The sequence below is a fragment of the Delphinus delphis genome, chromosome 1 (genome assembly GCF_949987515.2).
Source record: "Delphinus delphis chromosome 1, mDelDel1.2, whole genome shotgun sequence".
Classification (NCBI taxonomy): domain Eukaryota; kingdom Metazoa; phylum Chordata; class Mammalia; order Artiodactyla; family Delphinidae; genus Delphinus; species Delphinus delphis.
Window position 1 is genome coordinate 160,279,250 of NC_082683.1, and position 19,582 is coordinate 160,298,831.

General features: G+C 37.7%; 1 protein-coding gene across 4 annotated transcripts in view; it reads right to left on the reverse strand.

Annotated features, from left to right (window-relative positions):
- AHCTF1 (AT-hook containing transcription factor 1) overlaps positions 1–19,378 on the reverse strand; it is an 84,222-nt gene extending 64,844 nt beyond the window's left edge. For all 4 annotated transcript variants that reach the window (XM_059997206.2, XM_059997197.2, XM_059997185.2 and 1 more), the window contains exons 1-3: positions 19,064–19,378; positions 5,282–5,406; positions 3,175–3,428 (exon numbers count right to left, since the gene is read on the reverse strand). In XM_059997206.2, the coding sequence (XP_059853189.1) occupies positions 3,175–3,428; positions 5,282–5,399 (372 nt within the window). In that variant the 5' untranslated portion in view covers positions 5,400–5,406; positions 19,064–19,378. The remainder of the gene's footprint in view (positions 1–3,174; positions 3,429–5,281; positions 5,407–19,063) is intronic.
- Between the last annotated feature and the right edge of the window lie 204 nt (positions 19,379–19,582).

Sequence of the window (19,582 nt, forward strand, 5' to 3'; positions counted from 1 at the left end):
ATAGCCGAGTTATTCAAGTCACACAGTCATTAAGTATAAAACTGAAACCTAGATTTTTCTCACTTTAAAACTCTTAACCAGCTACTGTATAAGTATATAGCCTCTTCTCTAAGGAAGACTAAAAATAAATCATTCCAGATAAATTTACTGTTTACACTTTTTTAAAAAGGTCCTTTTTATGCCCTAAAGCCTGAAGAGGTCTAACCTTCTTTAAAAGCGCTACATTATAATGGACTTCACACAAAGCTTTGGCAGTAACTGGATCACTGACATTTAACAAGGACTGAAATTACTTAAAGAAAATCATACTGTAGCTACATCATGGAGTTGTATTTTTCCTCTTCATCTCATGAGTCAAATTTTAAATGTCTGTACCTAATAGTCTGTATTTTAGTTTACACTTAGCTTTCCTTCTGTTTTCTTATTAATTCACAAAAATTAATTAGGTATGATATTTGATAATTAAGTATTTGGTGATTTCTACTATAATACTGATGAATATCCTAGAAAGAAAAGAGGAAATTTGCTATCAATGGTTTATGTGTTAATGTAAGGTTAAAGTTTGTTTCAGGTTGTAATTTATTATTACAGACAAAACCCTGGCTTTCTCAATATTTCATTAGTACACAAAACATTCCTTAGTGTTTCTAATTCTGAAAGCTGTAATTTCATGGATTGTCTTCCTTTTCTAAATTATGTAATAATGTCTATAAATACTAAAGCATGTTCTCTTTAATTCCTTCAGTGAAGGGTAAGGGATCTGTTTGCATTCCTCATATAAATACTATACACGAAGTTATCGACAATGCTACCTTAATTAATTTTAAAGTGAGGCAGTTAAAAGCAAATTTAAGAGGGGATACTGTGCCCTAGTCAAAAAAGAGCTAGTTGACTGAACTCCTTTTGAAGGTATCTATCACTCCTCTCCCAATCTTTTCCTTCCCCTATATTCCATGTGATATCAACCATTCATCCAATTAAGCAACCAATAATTTATCTAATTCTTATTCCTTCTCAATTACTCTTATCCAAATGATCAACAAGTCCTGTCCATGTTACCTCTGGAATCTACTTTGAATCTGTCCCATCTTCTCCATTTCTTATGCCACTTCCTCGGTTCAGTCCATCATCCTTATTTACCTGAACTACCCCAACCAAATAGCTTTTTACACTACAATTCCACTTTAAATTTAAAATGATTTCACCACAGACTTTAAGAGGAGGCCCCTAACTGCAAATGAGGCCATTCACAATCTCAATCCTCACCATTTCTGGCACCCACTTCCTCCTTCCCTTCTCTCCCACCGTTCTAAACAACATTAATTTTCCAAATGTTCCATACTCTGTGACTTTTTACACTTTGGTCTCTTTGCCTAAAATGTCCAACCTTTTTGAACAGAAATCATCCAGGTGTTCTCCACGTTCCAAGTGCTAAAATTATCAAAGCACTTATTATATTTATGCTATCATCCTATAATCTGTCTTCTCCCACTAGACTACAAGCCTTTTTGGACAGCATGTACCAAGTTCAATTCATCTACTTACCCCCAAAATCTAGCACATAGCTTGATTTACAGTAAGCACTCAATAAATTGCCAAAAATAATTCTGTCTTTAAAATCATCATCACTGGCAAGTACATATAAGATACCAGGCTATAAATTACTTCAGACCCCACATTAGCCCACTGGGTTGGCTTCCTCACTATAAAAACATTATTATTTTGTCATTAAGCTCCCTTTTAACTTTAAAAATTCTATTCTATGACAATATACATTACATACATATATATGCATACATAGTTACATATACTTTTGTGTGTAAAGTGCATACTTCTTTCACACTGGTAGAAAAAGAATTCTACTCTTCCATGATTTTTGTCTGTGTGTATTTGTAAGTGTATACATTTTCTCACCATGTAAAAAGAGCAGTAATAAATCTGCTGAAGAAACAACCTGAATTCAAAGAACTTCTATAATTACTACTGGATAAGATGCCTGGCATATCAAGGCATACATATGTTAGAATTAATAAATGGTGAATATAAATGAACTCACTATTTAAATATATTATTCACATCTTAAATGGTAATAAAGACATATTTTACATACTGCTGCAAGGCTACAGTCTCAAATTAAAAGAGAAAAAAACAGGCAAGGAAAAAATGGCATAGTAATGAATATAATATTTTTATAAACTTTTGGTATCCTCATAAAACACAACTGGATGTAAGAACAAAACTCAGATGATACTTTTCATATATAAGAACACTACACGTCATCACTATTTTTACTCTGTAATTTTCTAACCAAGAATAAGGAAGTTGTACTTTAATTTTTTTTAAATTTCATTGATTTACATTGTGTTAATTTCTTCTGTACAGCAAAGTGACTCAGTTATACATATACATAGATATATATTCTTTATATATATACACATATTTTCTTTTCTATTATGGTCTGTCACAGGATATTGAATACAGTTCCCTGCGCTATACAGCAGGACCCTGTCGTTTATCCATCCTGTACATAATAGCTTGCCTCTGTGAATATCAAGCTCCCATCCCTTCCCTCCCCGACCCACCCCCACCCCCACCCCACCTGTGGCAACCACAGTCTGTTCTATCTCTGAGTCTGTTTTTGTTTCATAGATATGTTGATTTGTATCATATTTTAGACTCCACATATAAGTGATATCATATGTGGAGTCTAAAATATGATACACTGAAATATTTTAGTGTCTAAACATTAGACTTTCTAATATTTCTGACTTACTTTGCTTCGTATGATAATCTCTAGGTCCATCCGTGTTGCTGCAAATGGCATTATTTCATTCTTTTTGATGGCTGAGTAATATTCCATTGTGTGTATATGTGTGTGCGTGTGTGTGTTTGTGTGTATATATATATATATATATATATATATATATATATATATATATACACACATCTTCTTTGTCCAAAGAAAGTTTTATTTTAAATGTTATGTTGTTTTGATAATATATTTTTAACCCCTTTATTTTAAACTTTTTAATGAAAAACAACAAACTTCCATAAAAGTAATCTAATTACAAATGTATATAGCTCAATGAATTTTCACAAAGTGAACACACCCATGTAACCAGCAGGGGTTCGGTTTTGAAAGCAGAATGTCCACATATCTTAAGCAGTACCTACCCTTCCAGGAAGAACAACTGCTTTAACCACTCTTGATAAACCAAGGTCATAAAGACAGAGAACACTCCCTTCTGCTTCTTCCAATCCAATTAACAATCCAGTTCTCTTCTGCCAAGAGAATTCTTTCACAGCTAGGACTATAGGAGGCTGTTCATTCACTCCACTGAATCTATATGCAGACAACCGCTCTCCTGTTAGAGAGTTTACTACCTCAAGTTGCGGACCACAAGCCAAGCAAGCAAGTCCATTTTTCCCTAGAAGAAAAAAAACAAAAATGTTGCTTATTTTAATATTGTATATATACAACAAAACTAAATAGCAGTTAGCTCTTTTACATATATAATATACAGCCATTATCTCCAAACTGAAATCTAAGCATTTACAGAAGAGTGGTCCTCTAATTAGTAAAATAAATTGAACAACTACTAATGCAATAATAATAAAGTAACCATTCAGTAAAGGTACCATGTTATATGCTTAAATACATTATCTCACTTACTCCTTGTTATACCTCAATACAGAAATAAGGCAACTAAACTTTCATACAACTGTATGAATGAATGACTTGCCCAAAACCCACATGGCTACAAATACCAGAGCCAGAAGTGGATCGCAAGTCTGTTTAACTCCCAAACTCATATTTTTACTACATTATACCTTAAGAGTTAAACTAGGTGCTATGGGAGTTATAAAAGTATAACTCATGATTCTGTCACTGAAGAGTTCAAAATCTGAGAAGACGAGACATAACCAGTATAATAATAGGAAATATCAGAAGCCCTTCTTGGCCTCTGACTAGTCATGTCTGGATTTTATTCTTCATGCAATCTAAAGTAACTGGAGGGTTTTAAGCAGGACAGTGACAATCTGATTTACATTTTTAAATGTTAGTCCAGATGCTAAGCAGAGAATGGACAATAAGGTGGGACCAGAGCAGAAGTAGGGAGATGGTACCTTATGCTTATGGTGGCCATGAATAGAGAAAAGGGGATTGACTGGAGATTCATCTCAGAGGCAGAACTAAAAGGATTTACTTGTTGATGAATAATATACAGGCAGGTGAGTAATACAGAAAAATCAAGAACTAGACCCTGAATTTTCCCTTGAACAGCTAGATGAATGATGTTAATTTTTACTACTAAATTTGTGATGTCTACCATGCATCCAAATAAATAGCTGTATATACTAGATTATAGCTGAGAGAGACTAAAGAGTTTTAAAAAAAATAGCATGGCACAGTGGGGACCAAGAATGCATGGGTTCAAAGCTCATTTTTGCCACTTGCTTTCTATGTAACTGGGACCAAGTTACTTAACCTATTTGATTCTCAGTTACATACAATACTGCCTAATTAGAGAAACCTAGTAGTTACCTCAATGAAAAGTTGTTACAGTACCTAGTATTTAAGAGTAGTACTGTTATTACCTTCAATATTCAAGAGAATAGCACTATAAATAGCTAAATTACTGATCTATATGTTTTGTTGTCTTCCTGCTAGGCAGGATGGCTATAAAATTCATTTTCAGAAAAGTCTTCTGCAACATATTTCACTAGACTGAAATCCATAATTTAATGGCTTCTCTGGTCTAATTCTCTGCTGTATTATATAATGTAAAACATCATTATTATTAAGATCTTGTTCAGATTAATAGAATTAAGAAATAAGACTTTCAGAATATATTGTATCACCTAGGGCACTACAATCAGGTTTTTCTACTCGTAAGACTGTTCACGTTCTAATCTAAACTCATCACCGATAAAACTTACTAATTATAAAGGAAAACCAGCCATGTATCATTTCTACTTTCCAAATGCAGATACTCAATACTAAGAGATATAAAATATATGGTATTGCAAAAAGGAAAAATGAACTATAATACCCCAGGAGATTCAATGACAATGTGCTCAAGTAGGTAGAAATTAATACATATGTAGTTGTAGATGTAATATAGTTATATAAGACCACTCTAAGCAGTTCTGCTTTTTTTTCTTCCACTTTAAAGGAACTGCAATATATGCTTAATATTATTTATCTTAATATATGTTTATTATTAATCTTATTAAATTTAGCAATAATGTTGCTAAATTTTCAGCAACATTATTTTACCTGCAGCAAACTTTCCACGAAGCACAGATTCTAATGTTATTTCATCTTCTCCAAGGGCTTGGATAGTCACTTCTGGGAATTGTGCTGTTACAGTCACTTGGGCTGTTAGGTCTCGCATACTTCCACTGCAAACATTTTTTAAAGTACGATTATTATGATATATTTGTACTATAAGACACCTGATTATCTCTAACCAAGGGGAAAGGGAAAAAAGAAAAGAAAAAGAAAAAGCTACCATACAAAAGTAAACAAACTGAAACTAAAATCTGATCATGAACTACACATTATGTGCTTTGGGTCTGAGACATTCTCTCCTAAGAAAGTATTTCCCAAACAGACTTAGGAGGGTAAAGATTCATTAAGCCAGATGTCCTAAGGACATACATGAGTGCCTAGATTCTTCAAAGACTGGGTTCAACGCAATTAATCTTATTGCTTCATTTACTCTCAAAGAACATTTCACACACAAAACAGGAAAAATTGCTATTATTTTAGGAAAGTTACCACTACAGTAAAAGAGGAGAAAGTGCATGAAAAATGTCCAAACCCACAGTAACCTCAGGAATTGAGTTCGGCACATGTCTTTAACTGCACAGAAAAAAATCTAAAATTATCTTTCATTTACAATGTATACAACAGTAGATTTCCTAAATGATTCTTCCATTGTAAACAATGAAAAATGATGGCTGAAACATAAAAGTATCTTTTTGAAAGATTACGGAGTTGGCAAAGCCAAAAGTGGAAACAGTAGGAATTTTGGAAAATATATAAGCTGGCTTGGGTCTTGAGGGTTAGCTACTAAATCCAGTTCTGGTGACCCTGATCTTGTTTTGAGCACCCTGAGGTCCACAGAGGCTGAAGAAAAAGCTTAGGGCTAACCCCCCCACCCCATTAAACTCCATAGGGCTATATCATCAGCATAAAGGTGAATGAGACAAACACCCTCTGTGCAGGACTGCGAGCAATAAAGCTGCTCATTTTGACCATGGCTGAAAGTTTCTACACAGAAAAAGAATATTTCCCTTCATACAAATTAGTGGCCAGAATTCAAGCTATGGTACCAGAAAATACTCAGGTGAAGAATATTATAAAGTAGTTTCAGGTTGGTAATGCTCCAAGCAACCCACAGAAACCACCAAATATTTGAACTGAACTCTTTGGAATCTCAAAGAGTTCTCAAAGATGAAGTTCCAAAGAAAATGAGCTTACAATCAAAATTACAAAACTTTAACAAGGATATCAGGATCAACAGCCAGCAGAATCAGGCTATCAAAGACTTCATTCAGATACTGAAAAGATCAGAGAACAGAAAATAAGTATGTTTAATAGGTTTAAAGAAATCAAGGATTTAGTTTGCTAATGAGGAATAAACTTTAAAAATTATAATGAAGGGGCTTCCCTGGTGGCGCAGTGGTTGAGAGTCCGCCTGCTGATACAGGGGACCCAGGTTCGTGCCCCAGTCCGGGAAGATCCCACATGACGCAGAGCGGCTGGGCCCGTGAGCCATGGCCGCTGAGCCTGCGCGTCTGGAGCCTGTGCTCCGCGATGGGAGAGGCCCGCGTACCAAAAAAAAAAAAAAAAATATATATATATATATATATATATATATATATTATAATGAAAATTGGTCAAGTAGATTTGGGGGGGAAAAAAGAACTTCTGGAATGAAAAATGAAGTAAAATTTAGAACTCAATGGGGAAAAAACCTCAATGGAGCAATGAGAATGTAGCAGCTACAGTGCAACAATATGAACAAACATCAGAGTATATGATTAAACAAAAGTAGAGAAAATACATGCAGAATTACATTTACATAAAGTTTAAAAGACTACAAAACTAAAAAAAATATTTCCTAAGAATACAAACACATGTAGCAATAGTATGAATAACACAAAGGAAACCATAAATACAAAGTCCACAATAGTAACTACCCATGAGAGGAGAGAAAGGGGAATGGAATGGAGAATACACAAGGGACTCCAGGTAATGGTAATTTTCTTTTTCTAAAACTTGGTAGCGAGAACATAGGTATTCTTTGCATCACAGTTCTTCATAACTTACAAATATTCTTTTGTACCTACTTAAGTCAATAAAAACAAACTCAAAAGATAAGAAAAGCAGTGGAGAGAGAAAATGTAGCACAGAGAGACAAAGAGATGAGTAGTTAAAAGTTACAGGCAATACAGGGAGAAAATCTAACATACGTTTATTCAGAATCCCCCCAAAATATAACATGAATGGCAAGGAGGAGGCAATATTCTAAAAGATATTTCCCAGATTTGTAGAGACAAACTAATTCTCTGAAATCAGGAAGACCAGTGAATCCTAGGTCAAATAAAAAGAAATGACTTTTCAACAACAGTGGAAGTCAGAAGTCTGGAATATCTTCAAAATTCTAAGCAAAAATAGTTGTCAACATACAGTTTATATATCACTGAAATTATCCTCAAAAACAAATATGAAAACACATTTTTGGACAAAAACTGAATTTAGCACAAACAGATCCTCCCTTAAAGGAAATTCTAAAAGAAGGCTTCAGGTAGAATAATGATCAGACACAACTTCTGAGACACAAAAGAATGGTGTGTCAAAGTACTGGTAAATAAATGGAAAAATCTAAAATATGGACAACATAACAGCAACAATAATAATGGTCAAGTACTGGATTTAAATAAAGCATCTGTAATCCTCTTGTTGTCTTGAGAATCAAGAGACATTTGACTTATTTTAGACTTTGTTACATATCCAAGTTGAAAATATATATAGGAAGAGGCATACACAAGAACGTATATATTAGTAGAAAGTTTCCTTAATAGGAAAATACTAAAAATAACCAAACAAAATAAAGAGAAATTTGCTTTATCAGATTATAAAAACATATTATTCTTCAATACATTATAATAATTAAAACTGTAATAATAATATGCTAGTAATGGACAAATCAATCAATGAAACAGATAATTTAGACACAGAACCACAAAAATTTAGTAGATGATATAAGCATATTTGGGTATTTCAAATCGGAGCAGAAGTATGGACTATTCAATTAATGTTACCAGTACAATTTGTTCCAGCAAAGAAGTTACACATTGGTAGAGCAAAGTTATACACACATTACCCACACACATACTACACACTCCTCCCCTAATATCTAGAAAATGAATAAAAGTATATGTGTGTGTGTGTACATCATGAAACAATACAGAAGAAAGAAGGTGAGTTCAAAAAATCCATAGAATTCTAATATCCTTCAGTTTGGAAAGAAGTAAACTAAAAGGGTGAATAGATAACCCTAGGAAAATTCCAGGTCTAGAAGCCTCTCATTACATACTACATACCATTGAACCTCATCAGTGGGCCATCTTCCAGGGCACTGTGCTGCTTTATTGGGAGAAAGGCATTAACATCCAAAGGAGTCTCCCTGGCAGGAGAGTAATACCAAGTACAAGTCATTTTACTAGGTACATGGTTCCCCAGCAGGGACTACACACAATTGTAACACTCAGCCCAAGCCATTCTCAGAAAATAAAATCAATACTATCAAACTGAAACCTATGTCAAAACAATAGTTAACAGCCACTCTTAACAGATCTTTCTTTAAAAAAAAAAAAACAAAAAAACCCAAACACCACTTTTATAAAGAAATGACTGATGTGTTAAAAGAATTATCATAAGCTTAATAATTCCTGTCTTTTAATTTTAGTTTTTTCTTATAAAATTAATTTTCTAAAAAATAACATTTATAGTCTATTGCATTTCATAAAACTAGTCTCTGTATGAAATCTTCTACCTATATATCTGACTACAGAGATGTCTGAAATACAAAACATTAGTACTATTTACTTTTGTGTGACCCAAATTTGGGGTGATTTGTTCCTTTCTTTATACTTTTTTGGTATGGTTTGGATTTTTTTTAAATGTTTTTCATTTTTATAAAATGAATTAAGTAAAGAACTTTTTAAAAACAAAAAAATCTAAAACAAAAAACTTTGAAAATACAGGAGATATTTATATAATCTAAGATGGGAAGAAGGTGCAAATCAACCTAATATTCACTAACAATCAAGAAAATGCCATGTTAAATCATGATACCATTTTTGCCAATCACTGTTAAAGGTATAGAGAAAACACACATGCTTATACACTCTTGCAGAAACATAAACCCCCAAAGCCTTTTTGGAAGATAATTTGCCAGGCCCTAATTTTATGCGGACAAATCTTTTCACTTGGTAATTCTAGAATTTTTATTTCCTACAGGTAAAAAACTTTACCTCATTATCATATCACACCAGATCACCAGGAGAAAGAGATCCCTGCTACTCCATGGCTTCAAATACTGTACGACAGCAACACCATATTTTTTCCAAAGTAACAGACACTACTAACCATTCTCTATGTGGATGCTTCCACTGCACCTCAAATTCAACATTTCCAAAATGAAACAATCTTTCTCCCTCCTCTCTACAGATTTGTTCCTTTTCTTCTGTTTCTTCTCTCAGTTAATGATTCCATCACCTACCCAGAAACTTTGAGGACTTGGTTAAAACAATGATTCTTCAAAAAAAATTTTCCTTGCCCGGGTTAAGTTACAATTTCATTTGCTCCTGATAAAACTGGTACTTCCCCTATCATGGATGGTACTTATCGCACTCTATAATTTCCTCTTTGTATACCCAACTAGAAAGTTCTAAGGGGACAGATTAGATCTTACTTATTTTAATCCAAGTAGTTTCCACGCTGGAGGGGGCAAAGAATATTGGTTGACTACATGAATAAATGGTTTCCTTTTCCTCCCCTTACCCTGCAATACAAGTGGTCACCAAAAACTGCCCATTTTACAAAACAAACAAACAAACAAACAAAAAACCTCTGCCTTCTAGTCCATTATTTCTCTTCCTAGTGACTCAGGCTTTATCAAAACTAGACTAATGGTCTTTTTTTTTTTTTGCGGTACGCAGGCCTCTCACTGTTGTGGCCTCTCCCGTTGCGGAGCACAGGCTCTGGATGCACAGGCTCAGCGGCCACGGCCCACGGGCCCAGCCGTGGGATGGGGCACGAACCCGTGTCCCCTGCATCGGCAGGCGGACTCTCAACCACTGCGCCACCAGGGAAGCCCTAGACTAATGGTCTTTTGATCTCCAGTCTCCTGTTCTTTCTGGTCATTCTACAATTGGCAAGTACTTATTCTCACTACCAATTTATGTGAAAAGAAAAAATAGATTTGAAAAGGTTACTCAAAAACATGAGTTATAATTTTCTGTCCAGGTTATGAATGCTATTTTCTGGACAAAAATCTGATCAACTACGTCAAAAAACATGTATGTCACCATTAACTCAAAAAACTCAAAAAAAGTTGTGTTTGAGACTTCCTAGTTAAAGTGTAAGTTTTTTTTAAATCCAAAACAGATCTAAAAGTATAATCAAATATAAAGTAATTAGACTATTACTACTATAACATATAGTCAGTGAGAAGTAATGACCTTTAGCCTCTTATATTAACATCTTATATACACATGATGGTCCTAGGCTCAAGCTTTAGATGCTGAAAGCATTATGTTTTCATAAAGTGATTGTATCCCTCTCCTCCTAAGTATTTTAGTACCAAAGAAAATTTTACACAAATTTAGGTAGGAAAGGCCACAATCACATTGTTATTATGTTGGTTTCACCTCTGATGGCCTTCTCTAGTCTTGATTTAAAAAAAACAGTGTAATGGTAAACTGAAGTTAACACATTTTTCCTATTAAACTTAAAACCCAAATCATTTCTCTGAAGCTAAAACCTCCAAAATTCTGTACACTTTGGGTAGTTTTCCCAAAGTATAGTCACTGGAGTGTTCATGGACATTAGGCAAAAAAGTTCCATGATCAATGCAAATCAATCAACCAACAGAATTATGAGATGACTTCCACAAAGTGATTCTAAAATTCATCTGAAAGGTGCACAATAATCAATTTTTTGAAAAAGAAATATAATAAATGTTCCATTTCTCAGGCTGGATGTGTTTTCTGTTATGCTCTTTTTAATGTAAAACAAAGATTACGACGTGGAAGTAGTGGCTCAAACAATCGCAATATTTAAAAAGAGAATTGTAATTTCCATTCCCAATATATTCTCCCACCTAAAAAAAAGAAACGAAATATGTGAAAACAAGTTGTTCAGACACCAGACAATAGGTAGCACAGGACAGTGGTCCCTAAGAAAAGAAAAACAAACAAGATGACTTCTAGGACTGTCCCAGGTTACCGTGTATAGCGTGTATCCAGAACACAGAGCAGAGAGAGGGAACCCACATAGAGCCCAAGGGTCGCCTTGAGTTGAGAAGACAGAGTTGAGAATTCCAAAGGTAGCTAGAATTCAAAGGACAGAGTACTGCAGTACAAAGGGTCATACAAAGAGCTCCGGAGATTTGCAGTGGGTTCTCCTGAATCTTCACATGGTTAATATAAGCATGTAAGGAAACTACCAGAAGCCAAGAAATAAATCATTGGAAAAGCAGAGGAGAAACAATCCCCAAAGTGTATGCACGCCCAGGTATAGCTCCAGAGTGAAAAAAAGCCTAATACATGGGCAATGAGTAGAGTACTCAGAAAGGTACTGACTGCTTCAGGAGTGGGGAGAAAAATTAGCCCTTGTCTAAAGGCTACTCTGGTCTAAAGCTCAAAAAGCAAGCCTCAAAAGAATCAAACTGTTTCCAAGAGACTTAGCTGCATCCCAAAACAAAGCTCAAGAATATATAAATGATTGCAAAAATATTCAGTACTCAAGAAAGTAAAATTCATCATGTCTGGCATCCAATCAAAAACTGTCAGGCATGCAAAAAGCAGGAAAATGTGACCCATAATAAGGGGAAAAAACAACAACAAATAGAAATGGACCTAGAAATCACACAGAAGTTAGAATTATTAGATGAGAACAGTAAATCAGTTATTCTAGCTATAGTCCCTAAGTCCAACAAGATAGAGGAAATCATGAACATGTTAAGGAAAGACTTGGAAGATATAAAAACGTCTAAATTAAATGTCCAGAGATGAGAAATACATTGGATGAGATTAACAGATTAGACACAGAAAATATTAGCTAACTTAAACACCCACAGTAGGAGCTATCTAAATAAAATGAAGCACAGAAAGAAAAAAGGCTGGGGTGAGGAGCAAAAGAAGAGAGCATCACTGAGCTATGAGGCAACCTCAAGTGACCTAATATGTGTAATAGGAATCTCCAAAAGGAGAGGACAGAAACATCTGGAAAACTAATGGCCAAATTATTCCTAAATTTGATGAAAACTACAAACTCATAAATCAAAAAGGTCAGTAAACTTCAAGCATGAGAAACATGAAGAAACGCTACCAAAATATTAATACATCCTAATCAAGGGACAAAGAGAAAATCTTAAAGTAGCACACTGCAGAGCAACAAAGAATTACGAGACATCTCACTGAAAACAATGCAAGCCAGAAAAGTGGAACAATGGGCTTCCCTGGTGGCGCAGTGGTTGGGAGTCCGCCTGCTGATGCAGAGGACACGGGTTCGTGCCCCGGTCCGGGAGGATCCCACATGCCGCAGAGCGGCTGGGCCCGTGAGCCATGGCCGCTGGGCCTGTGCGTCCGGAGCCTGTGCTCCGCAACGGGAGAGGGCCACAACAGTGAGAGGCCCGCGTACCGCAGCAAAAAAAAAAAAAAAAGTGGAACAATGTATTTTAAGTTCTGAAAAAAAGCAAGCTGTCAACCTATAATTCTATATCCAGTGAAAATATCTTTTTTAAATGAAGGCAGGGCTTCCCTGGTGGTGTAGTTGTTAAGAATCCACCTGCCAATGCAGGGGACACAGGTTCGAGCCCTGGTCCGGGAAGAACCCACATGCCATGGAGCAACTAAGCCCTTGTGCCACAACTACTGAGCCTGCGAGCCACAACCACTGAGCCTGCGTGCCACAACTACTGAAGCCCATGTGCCTAGAGCCCATGCTCTGCAACAAGAGAAGGCACAACAATGAGAAGCCCGTGCACCGCAATGAAGAGTAGCCCCCACTTGCCGCAACTAGAGAAAGCCCGTGTGCAGCAACAAAGACCCAACGCAGCCAAAAAATAAATAAATTAATAAATATTTAAAAAAATAAATTTTAAAAAATGAAGGCAAAAGAAAGCCACTTCAGACACAGAAGAACTGAAAAGATAGTCACCAGTAGATCTGCACTACGAGGAATGTTTAAGAATTCCTTCAGGCAGAAGCAAAATGATACCAGATGGATATCTGGATCTACGTAAAAGAATACAGACCTCCAAAAAAGGTCAAAACACTTTTTTTTCTTATTTTTAATCTCTTTAAAAGACAATTGTTTATTCGAAGCAAAAGTGACAGCAATATATTGAGGAGTTTATAACATATTTACAAGGAAAACAAATGACACAATGGCACAAAGGTCTAGAGAGGAGAAATAGAAGCATATTGTTACAAGGTTCTTAACACTATACACGAAATGCTATGTTGTTTGAAAACAGACTATAGTAATTTAAAGATGGACACTAGAAACCTTAAAATAAACATTAAACACATACACAGATATAATAAGCCAATGAAAAATAAAATATCAACATAAAAAAAGTTAATCCAAAAATGCTATAAAAAGAGAAAGAACAAATGGCTAAATGGGAAAAGAATCTGAGAAAGAATAGATACATGTATACGTATAATTGAATCACTTTCCTGTACACCTGAAACTAATACAACATTGTTAATCAACTATACACCAATATAAAATAAAAAATTTTAAAAAGAACAAGTGGGACAAATAAAAAAATAGGAAGATGGTAGATTGAAACCTAACCATATTACATCACTAATTACATTAACAAAATGACTTTAATATTCTAATTAAAAAGCAAAGATCAGTCAGACTGGATAAAAAAGCAAGACAAAGTTTAAATAAAAAGCTTAGATAGGTTAAAAGTAAAATAATGGAAGATATATCATGCTAACAATAAAAAAAAGCAGAAGCAGCTTATTAATGTCAAAGTAGAATTCATGGGACTTCCCTGGTGGTCCACCGTTTAAGAGTCTGCCTTCCAATGCAGAGGACGTGGGTTTGATCCCTGCTCGGGGAACTAAGATCCCACATGCCACAGGGCAACTAAGCCCGTGTGCTGCAACTGCTGCTCTAGAGCCCACTCACCACAACTAGAGAGCCCACGCGCTCTGGTGCCCACGCACCACAACTAGAGGGCCCAGGCACCACAATGAAGGATCCCGCATGCCGCAACAAAGATCCTGCATGCCACAGTTAAGACCTGACACAGTCTAATTAATTAATTAATTAATTTTAAAAGTACAATTCAGAGCAAAGAATATTACCAGGGATAAAGAGGGTCATTTCATAACAATAAAGGGGTCAATTCTGACACACAGGCGTTCAAAAAAAGGTTCAGTGAGTGAAAGAAAAAGTTTTCCAAATTTAGAAGTTAGCCTTTGAATCTATAGGGCAAAAATTGGCTTCTGGTTTCCAGACCTTTCAAATCCCATATTTACAGTGTGAATATTAACATTTTAAGCACAATGATGAGAACTTCTAAATATTATATTAGAAAGAACATCTTATATAAAGACATATCTATATATACGTCTTCACAAAAATACATTAAGCAGCTATGGTCAGTACTGTACAAAATTAAGTACAGTCCTAGCCTGACATGCCAGTATTGACAACCTCTAAAAAGTAATTTACAAAGTTTCAAATCCTTCCAAGGTCTAGATAGGCAGAGCAAGAAAATTGTGCCTAATTTCAATGAAAATATTGTCCACTGTCTTTATAAAGCACAGATGGATTTTTCACTCCCTTCACAAAAACCTTCAATGACTCCCCTACTGAATATAAAAACTGACATCTTCAGCCACAGGTAATCAAGGCCCTCCACAATCTGGCAGTCTCAGACTATCTTTACAGTGTTTGTCTCCCCACGCCCCTTCCTTCATCAGTTTGCTATTGCCTCGCATATTCATTCTTTTATTTATACTGTTCCCTCCTCTACCTCCTTCTGCCAAAGCCCCATTTAAGGACTAGATTCCCAGTGTGGTCTGAGTAGATCAATCCTTTTCCTATTTAATCTCATCTCTGAGCTCAGTCCTTTCCACATTTATGTTAGCAATCCTAAAAATAATTTTTGAAATCCGTTATTTGTATTTGCCGGTCTTCCCCACAATACTATGAATTCCTAAAAGACAAAAATCATACCTTATTCCTGTGAATTCCAGAGGGTCACAATGCCTTGCAACTAACAGGTCCTAAACATGTCATAAATTAGGATAGCAAGATACTAGCAGGGACAGGAAAAGACATGTTGAACAATAAATATAATCAATTTTTAAAAACTCAATATTCTTAAAACCCAACAAGAAAACAAACAACCCAATTAAAAAATGGCCAAAGATCTAACAGACACCTCAATAAAGAAGATATACAGATGGCAAATGAGTACATGATAAGATGCTCCACATCTTATGCCATCAGGAAAATGCAAATTCAGACAATGACCTACCACTACACACTTACTAGAATGGCCAAAATCCGGACGCTGACAACAACCAAATGGTGGTGAGAATGTGGAGTAACAGGAACTCTCATTCATTGATGCTGGGAATGCAAAATGGTACTGCCACTTTGGAAGACAGTTGGGCAGTTTCTTACAAAACTAAACATATTCTTACCATATGATCTGGTGATCACGCTCCTTAGTATTTACCCAAAGGAGCTGAAAACTTATATAAAACACAAAAACCTGCACATGGATATTTTTAACAGTTTTATTAATAATCGTCAAAACCTGGAATCAACCAAGATGTCCTTCAGCAGGTGAACTGATAAACAGTGGTACATCCAAACAATGGAATATTATGTAGTGCTGTAAAGAGTTACAAGCCAAGAAAAGACGTGGAAGAAACTTAAATGCGTATTGCAAAGTGAAAGAAGCCAATCTGAAAAAGCTACATAGTGCATAATTCCAACTATAAGACAATTCTGAAAAAGGTAAAACTATGGAAACAAAAAGATCAGTGATTGCCAGGAATTAGTGGAGAGGGAGGGATAGAGAGGGGAGCACAGAGGATTTCTAGGGTGGTGAAACTACTCTGAATGATATCATAATGGTGGATACATGCCATTAGACATTGACCCAAATCCATGGAATGTGCAACACCAAGAGTGAATAGTAAACTATGGACTTTGGGTGAGGATGTGTCAGTGCAGGTTCATCAATTGCAACAAATGTTCCAGTCTAGTAGGGGATGTTGATAATGGGAGAAGTTATGCATGAATAGGAGCAGGGAAAGCGTATACTGGAAATCTCTGTGCCTGCCACTCAATTTTGCTGTGAACTTAAAAATGCTCTAAAAAATAAAGTGTATTAAAAAGAGAAAGCTCAGGGACTTCCCTGGTGGTGCAGTGGTTAAGAATCCGCCTGCCAAGGCAGGGGACAAGGGTTCCAGCCCTGGTCTGGGAAGATCCCACATGCCGCGGGGCAGCTAAGCCTGTGCGCCACAACTACGGAGCGTGCACCCTAGAGCCCACACGCCCAGAGCTCGTGCTCCGCAACAAGAAGCCACAATAAGAAGCCCGCGCACCACAACGAAGAGTAGCCTCCCGCTCACCACAACCAGGGAAAGCCCACGCGCAGCAACAAAGACCCAATGCAACCAAAAATAAATTAATTAATTAAATTGATTCTAAAAAAAAAAAGCTTAATATTGGATCCCACTTGTTTTTAAGTATACATTGCTTCAATATTAAGAAGCAAAGCAAAATTTGCAAAAGTACTAGGAAAGATATTGACACAATACGAAAACTCAGTTGTGTGAAATACACACATCCTAGAAGGCTGCTAAACTCCACAACAGAAAATAAAACTTTAATCTAGTTGTTCAATAATTATAATGCACCATATACTGAGCGAACATTTCTACAAAACATTTTGTATGCATTTTGACTTAAAAAAAAACACTAAGAATTATGATATAAATGTAAACTAGCTGTGGACCCAAAAACGTCCAGCCTTTTAGCAGTTGTTCTTTCAAACCTAATTCAAACAGTTACCAATCACGAACTACTTTTAAAACATCGCGTTGGGAAGGGAATGCAAGGGCAGAAAGATGACCTACTTCCTGATCTCAAGGAGTTTACATTCTAGGAGACACATAATCAACCATGAAAATAAATGCTACAATAAAGGTGTATATTCTGTGAGATCCCAGGAAAGAACTGGGATAAAGAGAAATGAAAGAGTGTATAGAAAAGATGGCATTTAAGCTAAGAAGGATTTGAAAGCTGAAAACTTGAAAAAGGCAGCGATGGCACTCCAGGCTGAAGGACAGGAGCAAAGGAACATTAAAGTACATCTTCAAGAAAATGGGCCCAGGATTGGGGATGATTCTGGAATAGCCGAAGCATAAATTCGGGAACAGTTGAGGGTGGACAGCAGACAAGATTTACTGTAGAGACCGCTGACCTAACCTAGGGAAATGAGACTTCATTCTGAAGAAGAAAACGAAAAATCTCCGGAAAATTTTTATGGTTAGGAAAGAAACAATGTTTTGTGTCCTCTTAAATAGAGATGTGTCCATCCCAAAATTGCTGTATAACAATCTTTAAAAAAGAAAAAAATTTTTTTTTGGTAATTATTGCTGTACTGCGAATCGGTGACATTCTGGCACTAGGTTATTGAAAAATTAGAATCAAAAATTACAGTACGGGGAGAATGTAGACTTTCCCTAGCGCTTAACACACTCAGAGCATGCCTCAAACATTAACTTGAGCTGGGCTTGTCATCCCTAGTCAAATCCTCCAAAATAAGTAAACCTACCCTAATTTCTTCTCTCCTTACAGACTTAATCAATGAAAGCTCACTAAAGAAAAGTCCTTAACATCTACTGGCTCTTTAGGATATTTTAAGAATACACTCAAGTTTAGAGTTTCCAAGAGACCTATATTTTATCCTCAAGGACCCAGGTTCTTACCAAGTATCTTCTCAAACTGCCCATTTGAAAAAAGATAATAACGGCTAGTTTGAACCTCGTTGGCTTTGAGAACAAATTAACCTCCCCACGCCCCCCAGTCCACAAGTAACAAAAGTAATTGTCCTCAAGTTTCCAGGTGGCACAAGCAAGGCAAATTAATACCCACTCCACGATGTACAGTTATTTTAAATCTCCTTTATCGAACCAATTCACTGCACTTTTCAAATCACGAGGCAAACTTCTCCGCCCGGGACTCATCCCAGCCAGGCCCAAGAGCATGGGGACCACACACCAATGTTAAGACAGACTCAAAGTACGAGCAGGTTCCCCCGGAGGGAGGCCCGCCAAAGTCTCAACCGCACCAAAGAACAGTAGGTTAGAGGCGCCGCGGTCCAGGCCGCCGGGAGGGCGTGAGCACCCGGCTGCCGGCGCGTTAGGCGCGGGGGTTGGACCCTGAGGCGCCTCTACGCCGCCATGTGCCGCCGCTCCGCCGAGGTTATATAACAAACTCCCGGAGCCCTGGAGCTTGCCGCAACCGCCAACGCCCGCAATTCGCCCCCTCGGGCCAGCTCTGCGAGTCGGGCCGCTCCGCGAGTCAGGCCGCTCCGCGAGCCGGGCCGCCGCTGCTCGCTGAGCGGCCACAAGTCCGGCCTAGGCCCGGCGCGCGGAGGGCCCGGCGGGCCAGGCGCGGCGAGAGAAGCCGGACCGCCGCTCCGGGCCCAGGCCGCGCCGACCAGCCCTCCACCGTCCCGGCCCAACCTCCTCCTTCCCTTCCCACTACCTGAGAAGGGCGGGTGACCGAGCGGCCGCGGCCGCCGAGTCCAGGGGGGCGCGAGGCTGGGCGCGAGCTCCTCCCGCGCGGGTCCGTCACAGCATCTCCGAAGAGACACAGCCGCCACCGGCAGGGCGCGCACACCTCCGCACAACCCCCGCGAGCGCCTTCGCCGGCAACAGGCCGGCCGACCGCTCAGCGACTAAAACTCAGTCGTTGCCTGCGCCGCAGCCCCGGGTCCCTTCCCCACGCGACTCTGTCTCTTCCGCTCGCGCAGCGATGACCCGTCTTTGCGCATTACCACCCGGCCGACACACAGTCCTAAACAACCAGGAGGGGAGGGGAGGGGCGGGGAAGGGCGGAGAGAAGTGGGAGACGGAAAGGAGATCACGGCGCTGGGACCTGAGTTCTCGCGAGTGTTCCGGCCTTGGGCGCCGGCTCTGCGGGAATTTCAAACTCTCTGCGAAAAAAGGTGGGGGAGGGAAAGGGAGGAAAGGGAAGCAGGGCGGGGAAGGGCAGGGCTTTTTT